The sequence below is a fragment of the Cannabis sativa genome, chromosome 5 (assembly GCF_029168945.1).
Source record: "Cannabis sativa cultivar Pink pepper isolate KNU-18-1 chromosome 5, ASM2916894v1, whole genome shotgun sequence".
Classification (NCBI taxonomy): Eukaryota; Viridiplantae; Streptophyta; class Magnoliopsida; order Rosales; family Cannabaceae; genus Cannabis; species Cannabis sativa.
Window position 1 is genome coordinate 64,571,646 of NC_083605.1, and position 8,575 is coordinate 64,580,220.

Below are 8,575 nucleotides of genomic sequence, written 5' to 3' on the forward strand. Positions count from 1 at the left end.
AATAAAACATACATATCTAAAGACCACACAAAGGGCAGTTCATTAGCTAGTAATTCTATATGATAAATAAATAAAGGGGAATTACCCCATATACTTTTCTTTTAACTTTTTTTTTTTTTCAAATTTATGGTTTGAGTTTTTAAAGTGGTTGCAGCGCTAGTTGCAATACGGGTTTCTATACGATTTTTTGTTGCAATTTAAGTTGCAGCGCTAGTTGCAATAGAAATCTCTAGATAGAATTCCGTAAACATGTAAAAAAAAAATCTATTTTAAAGTGTAAAAATAAAAAAACTCCATAAATAAATTGCTACTATTAAATTTAAAATTAAAGGCTATAAAAAATGTCTTCTTTTGTGATAGGGGTGTCACCTTAAGAGTTCCTCATATAATAATAATATTTTCAGACATAAAATTTATAAAAATATAGATATTTACGAAAACATAAGGAAAATTTACATCCACACGTTGTATAGAAATTACTTTGGTGCTCTTACTCTTCTGTGCTACAATTCCATTTCCAATACAAATATAGTTTCAGTTGTTGCACTTAAAGCTAAATCCATAGCCATGACTCTCCAAGCTTCTTCATGCTTCACCGTTGCCATTCCCTCCTTCGCTCTCCCTACCTCTCGCTGTCGTCGTGGCTGTGTAATTCGAGCCAAAGGTTTACCAATTTCTTTAAAGAAACTCATAATTGATTTTTGTGCCCTAATTTTGAGTTTCAGAATATTATTTCTAAGTTTTTCATATGGCTAGTGGTCATTGATACACTAATGATGTTTAATTTTAGGGTTTTTTTTTTATTCCTTTTTTTCCCTTCTGGTGTAACTGATAATCTAAAGACGTAACTTGAAGAGTGTTTTAGTAGTAATATATTGTTCAATTTTGCAGTGGAACCATCAGAGAAGTCTGTTGAGCTAATGAGGAAGTTCTCAGAGCAATATGCTCGGAGGTCTGGGACATACTTCTGTGTTGATAAGGGGGTCACTTCTGTGGTTATCAAGGTATATTGTCTTATCTACTGATTAATTCATTTTTTTTATAAAGCTTCTGTAATATAGTATAGATTATAGATAGCAGTTAGTGTGATGAAGTATATTATGTGGGTTCTTAATTTTTTTGGTTACAAATATGAGACATGATAAGTTAATAATAGTAGCCCGAACTACCATTTATATATTTTAAGGAATTACTACAAGTGCTACGAATGGATACTTGAAGGTCTTTAAACATAGGCACAATTTTCTACAGACTCATAGATAGTTATGTTAGTTTTTTATTTATGAGAATGCAGTATGTCTGTTTTTGTTTTAAGATTTTGACTATGATTAAGCGAGTGATTTCCAGTTTTTCTTTTCTTAACCTGTACATAGTTTTCTTTATGCTGATGAAATGACATTTGAATCGCAACAGGGATTGGCAGATCATAAAGATCAATTGGGTGCACCTCTTTGTCCTTGTCGGTATGTAATTGGTATTCTCTGTATAAAATTTTCTTTTAAATTTGTCTTCACACTTCAGCATTTCCAGATTCAGTATAACTTCTACCCAGTTTCTAGATTAATATGTTTATTGTGTTATTTGATCATTCTTAAACCTACTTGGCATAATTTTTCAGGCATTATGATGACAAAGCTGCTGAGGTGGGACAAGGTTTCTGGAACTGTCCTTGTGTTCCTATGAGAGAGAGGTAAAGATGTTTTTGTTATTATAAACTAAAATCATGAATGAATTAGTCATTTCAGCATGTAAATATATTCATTTCGTAGTAGCTCTTTTGATTTTTTTCTTTCTAAAAAAGAATAACAAATGATAATTTGGATTAATCTGGACATCGATTGATAGGAAGGAATGCCATTGCATGCTCTTTCTTACTTCCGACAATGACTTTGCCGGGCAGGAACAGGTACTTTACTCTTGTTGATCATTAATCCATTATTATTGTTCATTCAACATAGGACAAGCATAACAAAACCGTGCTTAAATAATATGAGATCTTGAGAGAAATGGAGTAGGAAAAACAAGACTTTACAAATCGTCACAAAAGAGAGGTATCTCAAACTGTCTTGCTTATGGTTTCTGAAGTTCATACACCTGCATATCAATTGTCTAGAACTTCCCCGTGGGCCCTACCCCCAACCTAGAGTAGTTATGTGGGGAAGTAGAATTAAGCTACAGTTTGTTACTTCTCAAAATAGGGTTATTTTGTATCAACAACACCTACATACCTTTGAACCTGGGCCTGCCAAGTTGGAGAGATTTTTGAGTTAAAGAAAATGGAGTTATTTAGTATTAATTATAAATTACTAGCACTGCTGCTATCTGAATCCAATATCTTCCCTTGCAATGCAGGCCATCACTTTGGAAGAGATCAAAGAATCAACAGCTAATATGTAACTGACAAATGTTTTAATTGTCACTGTCATGATCTGTATGTATGAATGTATATCTCATAAAAACCAATCTAAAAACGAATGAATTTTCATTACTCTGCCTCTGATGTAGTCCATATTTGACTCCTGCTCTTCGTTCTACTACACTTGAAACACACTCATACAGGAGGTTCAATAATACAATTGAAATGAAAGGAAGGTATGAGTTTTATTCTTTGAAATTGTTTCAAACTAAGCTCAAATATGCTGATTTTCTTGAATTTATAAAATAGAGAAATTCCAATCTGTAAAATCATATTTGAATTAAATTAATGAGGAGTTAGACGTAGTGCCCACTTTTTGTTTTCACCCACCATTTTAATGATAAAACTCCGGCGATTCTCTACAAAAGCAACACATGCACATTCATGTTCTCCTTTCAAGCTCTGGTTCGTCTTCTTTTCCTACCATTCTTGCTACATGTTCTTCATTTGTGATTTCTTTTCCATTTGTTTATGAGTTTTAATGATTTTTATTCAATTTTTACGGTTTTCCATGTTGTTTTAGTGTAGTTGAGTTGGGATGAGTTATGATCTTTATTATGTGTACATTTGAATGAGTTTCAAGCACGTCTCCACGTGTTTAATAAAACTCATCAACTATAGTTCATCTGTTTGAAATTTTTTGAAACGTTATAATTTGTCACAATTGAGTAGTAAAGCTTTTTTATGAGTTTGATGATGAGAGTACAGCTTTTATTATTTGGTTACAAGTGAGCAGGATATAATAGAAGGGTTAGTTAAAGCTGATCCGTATTGTCTAATCAATTGCTCTGTATCTTGAGACATTGTTTATTGTACAATATAGTAGCCACTTGTGCTCAGTTTATACCAGTGTTCTCTGTGGACATAGACCTTAAATTGTGTTTGCTTTTAATAGTAGATTTCGTTTCATGTTTATTTGAGTTCATACATATCTCTAAATTAGTAATTTTGTCTTAGAAGTTAGGAAATATAATGGTTCACACTATGCTAAAGAAAATGTTAAAGGACAGTTTAAGATCCAACACTCCAACTAAGTGTCTTAGTGGGTTAGTTTTTGGAAGCGTTTAACACGTATTGTGTTGGAGGTTGGAGGTTACGAATCCTTGGTTATGTGGTGGGGATGTCAACAAAATTCTTGAGAACAAGGGGTTCTCGGGGCAGAACGCTTATGCACAATTTTAGAGGCTACAGTTTGCTGTGGTATTTCTGATTTGGGGTTTGAAAAGCCTCCTTTAACGTGGTGTAATGGTCATGGGACGACTTCATTTGTCCAAGAATGCCTTGATAGGATGCTTTGTAACTCGGCCTGGACTTCCCTTTTTCTCATTCTTTGTTTCACCATATGAGTTACTATGGGTTGGATAACAAGCCTTTGAGTCATATTGTAGGGATCTTATCAAATCAAGTTGGGTTAAGGGTGATGACGCTTTTGTTGCTAGTGTGGTGAACAATGTTGAGGAGGTAGCGTCGACTCTTTCTGGGTTGAACAAAAATTGTTTTCAGTTTCATTGTTTTGATATTAATGCCAAGAAAAAGGAGCTGGATCGTCTTTATTTGTTGTTGTTTAAAGAAATGTGGCCTATGTTCAAAAAGGTGGAGTTATCGTCGTGATATTAATGCCAAGACGAAGGAATTGATGCATCTTGATTTATTGTTGATTAAAGAAACATGGATGTATAAAATGGTGGAGTCTCAACTTGATACTTTGTTATAAAGAAGAGCGTTATTGGCTTGCCCTGCAAGATCAAAGAACAAATGGCTCAAAGTGGGTGATCGTAATTCAACTTACTTTCATAAGTGTGTTTCGTCTTGGAAAAAGAGGAATCACATTGCGAGTCTTGAAGATTCTTTTGGGGTGGTGTGGATGTTTATGGAAGGTATGAGTATGGTGCTTCATGATTATTTCTCTACTTTATCTACTTCTGATCGCTCCTTGTAATGATGAGTTTCGTGAAGTTCTTGATAATGTTAAGTCACGAGTGACTCCTGTGATGAATGATTTTCTAATTCAATCCTTTGATGCAGAGGATATTAGAATGGCTCTTTTTCAGATAAATCCTAATAAATGTCTTGGCCCCAATGGGAAGACGATTGAGTTCTATCAAAAGTATTTGGAGGAGATTGGTGATGATGTGGTTTCGGCCTGTCTTGATGTGGTTAATGGGAATGGTTCGTTGGAGGAAGTGAAGCAAACTCTTAAGGCTAGTTTAACACAACTTATTGTGGGGAAAAACAGTTGTAGGTGTGTTTGGAGAAAAAATAGCTATAGCAGAATTGTGAAAAAAGCTAACCTGAGTGTAATTATTAATTTTAAAGTGTTGCTAGTTGTTATGATTCTATTATAATGGTAATGATAATTATAATCTAGTTCATTATAATCACAAATATATAAAAATTTATATTATATAAAATTCCAATACATATTTAGTTATTTTTTTCTTAAAGTATAAATTTATATGCATTTGATAAAAACATAATTATAATATTTTCATCACAAAAAAAAAAAAAAACTCAAGTATATTCTAGCCTGGTGTATTTGGACCCGCCTACTCACCCTTGGCTCCTCACTTGTGTGTACGATCCTTTAAAAAAGAACTTTTGGTTAGAGATTATGAAGATGGGTGACAAATTTGGTGGCCCATGGTTGATAAGGCGACACAAATTTTGTGCTTAATGATTCTGAAAGAGAAGGATCTAAGGGGAGAGATCAGTTCATCCCCTTTATTTATGATTTGGTGAACTCTTGAGGTCTTATTAATTTACCAATTCAAAGAGATAAGTTAACTTGGGATAATCATCATTCGAGAGAGGGTTGTGTAAAGTCAGCTTTAGACAAGGGGTTACCCATAGCAAAAAGAGTCTTTTGATTTCTTTATCTATGCACAAGGGGGTTGATGCTACTAATTTAGTGCTCATTCCCAAGATCCAGAACCCGAAAAGAACTCATCATTATAGGCCTATATCTATTTGCAATGTGTCTTATAAGGTCATCTCTAAAATCATTGCGAATAGAATTAACCCTATTCTTCCAAGGCTCATTTTTCTTACCTAAGCTGTGTTTGTGCCCAACAGGAACATCCAAGACAACAATGTTATCGTTCAAGAGATCATCCATTCTTTCAACAGGAAAACATGCAAAGAGAGCTTCTTTGTGATTACAATTGATATAGTGAAAGCATATGATAAGATTAGTTGGCAGGTTATTGAGCATGTGCTTTTATGTTATGGGGCCCCTGAGATCTTTCATAACTGGATCTCCCAATGTATTACTATCACTCTGAACGTTTGCCTTAACGGATGTCAGGTAGGGAGGATTACTCATTCTTGTGGTATTCGCCAGGGGGGGTCCTCTCTCTCCCTACCTGTTTATTTGGGTAGCAGAAATGTTGTCGAGACTTTTAGAGGACGCCATGCGTATTGGTGATATTAGGGGTATTAGCCTCAGTCGAGGCGGTCCAACCCTTTCCCACATCTTCTTTGCAGATGACTTAATCTTGGTTAGGAGGGCCACTTGGGGGAAGCTAAAGGCTATTGACAATGCCTTGAGAGATGTTTCTCCTAGTCCGAACAACAAGTCAATAAACTCAAAACTTCGTTTTTCTTTAGTAAAAATACTTCTGAGGGAATGAAATAAGGGATCATGGAAGTTTAGGGGATTAGAGTACCGGAAGGCAATGTTAAATATTTGGGGCTCCCCTTATTCAGATCCAAATAGAAGGATGCTGACTTCAACTTTATTTTGGATAACCTCACCTCAAAATTGTAAGGGTGGAAAGCAAAATCACTTTCGAAAGCTGGGCGTGTAACTCTCATCAAATCTGTGGGTCATTCTATGCCTATATATGCCATGCCAACTACTAAGCTTTCGAATTGTGTTGTTCCCAAGATTGATGGCTTGGTTTGAGATTTCTGGTGGAGCTTTGAGAAAGGGAACCATGGGATCCATGTGAAAGCTTGGGATAAGCTTTGCCTTCCCAAATCTTGTGGCAGCCTCGGGTTTCGTAAAACTATGGAGATGAATCAGGCCACTCTGGCTAAGCGGGGTTGGAACTTACTAAGCGGCAGCCAGTCTTTCTGCTGTAGGATTTTAAAAGTCAAGTATCTTAATGGGAAAGATCTTTTTAACTGTAAAGCAAAAGACTCGGACTCTTGGTTCTAAAAAAGTGTGGTGAAAGCAAATGATATCTTAAGAAAAAGTGCTTGCAAAGTGGTTACTAATGGAAGAGATACTAGTATTTGGGAAGATTCGTGGGTAGGGGTGTTCATTGGATCACATCCAATGTTTTTAGGCATATGCAGATCCGATCCAATCATTTATTGGATGTTAGACTTTACCATCCGATCCGATCCAATTAATTTCAGTCATCCAATCGATTTAACATCCATTGGATGTTAGATTGGATCGGTTCTATCCATTGGATGTATTTCATATATATTTATTAGTTTAATTTGGATTTATCTTATATTTTACACCTAGTATTTTTTGGATCGGATCGGATCCATCTAATATTTTAGGTCCAGTATGTATTGGATTGAATTGGATCCATCCAATCCAAGAAAAACGCGTAGAATTTTAATGTTAATTTTCATATATAATATATAGATTTGACGTATAACAATATAAAATTTAATTACTCATCCAAATTAAATGAAAATACTAATTAGTTCGATTGGATATTGGATGTATTGCATTTTTAGTCACCCCATCCACCATTTGATCCGATCCAATTGGATATTTAAAAATAACACCCAATCCGATCCGATCACAATTGGATATCCAATGTTTAGCGGTCGGTTGTAATTAGATCGGTCGGTTCTCATTGGATTGGATCGATTTATGCACACTCTCACGGTAAAGAGTTTTTTTTTTTTTTTTAAATCCAATGGCCTACCAGCAAGAGGTTTTAGTAAAGTGGTTGATCTTCTGATAGATCATGGAGATTGGGACACTCAGAAGTTTAACTGCATTTTTGACAAAGAAATTATCTCTGCTATCTTAAAAGGGGGCTCTCTTTCTGGACAGGGAAATGATAAATGGGTTTGGACAAAGGAAAGTAATGGGCGATTTTCTTGCAAATCAGCCTATCTTATCCAAGCATTGTAAATGGCTCCTCTTTGTGACTTTGCGCCTCCCTCTAGAACAGGCTCTGGAACAGTAAAGTCCTGGAGCGACATTATGTCCTTTGGTGGAGCATCCTGTCAAATGCCCTCCCAATTAGAGCTATTCTTAATAAGAGATTCTATTTTAATGATGTTATGTGCCCTATTTGTGGGATGAGGATGAATTTATTGAGTACATGATCCTGAAGTGCAACTTGGCTTTCCTTTTGTGGCAGTCGTCTCCATGGGGTATCTTCCTCGTCTTTGATACAGGCATCCGCATGTGGGACTGGGTTAAATTCATATGGAGCTTAAAAAATAAAGACATTAATGTAGATGAATTCTTTCTTTATGCCTCAATAGTTGTCGACACCATTTGGCGGGTCCGAAATGATAAAGTACACAACAATAAACTAGATAGTGTGAAACATTGTATTGATTTCATTCATTACTCTTATGCAGATTATAAAGCTTCTCTGATCCCTTCTCCTACTCCGATATTTTTGGAGGAATGGCGTTCTTCTCCTCAAGATTGGCTCAAGCTGAATCGTGAGGTTAAAGTGGGGCTGAAAAGCATGTGTAGTGCGGTTATAGCTAGGAACCATTTTGGTGAACTGGTGTGGGTTAGCCAACATATTATATTTTGTAGATGCTCTTTGTGGAGATGCAGCTGCTTGTTGCTTAGCTCTGGAAATGGCTCAGGCAAAATGTTGCAAGTTTATGATTGTGGAGAGCGACTCTAGAGTAGTGATCAATACTCTTATGGCACGTTTACTAAAGCGTAATCGTTATCGGAATAAATTAATGGGAGAAATAAAAGGGAATAAAATGTTATGAAATCAAAATAATTATTTTAACATGTTGTTTACTAAACTGTCCGGAAACGGAATCGGAATCATTTTATTTTGTTTACATCAATAAGGAAAGGTAATCGGAATGCTTTAAGTTGACCATATTACCCTTAATATAAAATTTATATTTTTTTATTTATTAAATAAATTAATTTATATAATAATAAATAAATTCATAAATGATTACATAAAAAAATTAACATAATAC

The 8,575-nt window shown here is 35.1% G+C and overlaps 1 protein-coding gene across 1 annotated transcript; it reads left to right on the forward strand.

Moving 5' to 3' along the window:
* The first annotated feature begins 348 nt into the window (after positions 1-348).
* On the forward strand, positions 349-2,614 carry LOC115716797 (ferredoxin-thioredoxin reductase catalytic chain, chloroplastic). The gene is made up of 6 exons (XM_030645701.2): positions 349-664; positions 892-1,004; positions 1,414-1,463; positions 1,619-1,690; positions 1,846-1,906; positions 2,353-2,614. Exons 1-6 carry the CDS (start codon positions 568-570, stop codon positions 2,395-2,397), a joined length of 438 nt encoding a protein of 145 aa, XP_030501561.2. The 5' UTR covers positions 349-567; the 3' UTR covers positions 2,398-2,614.
* The last annotated feature ends 5,961 nt before the right edge of the window (positions 2,615-8,575 follow it).

Bases quoted from the DNA above. Each gene is read 5' to 3' on its own strand.
- LOC115716797 (XM_030645701.2), top strand. From the start codon at position 568: ATGACTCTCCAAGCTTCTTCATGCTTCACCGTTGCCATTCCCTCCTTC. The intron at 1,464-1,618 runs GTATGTAATTGG...ATAATTTTTCAG, and splicing joins GCACCTCTTTGTCCTTGTCG to GCATTATGATGACAAAGCTG. The intron at 1,907-2,352 runs GTACTTTACTCT...CTTGCAATGCAG, and splicing joins ACTTTGCCGGGCAGGAACAG to GCCATCACTTTGGAAGAGAT.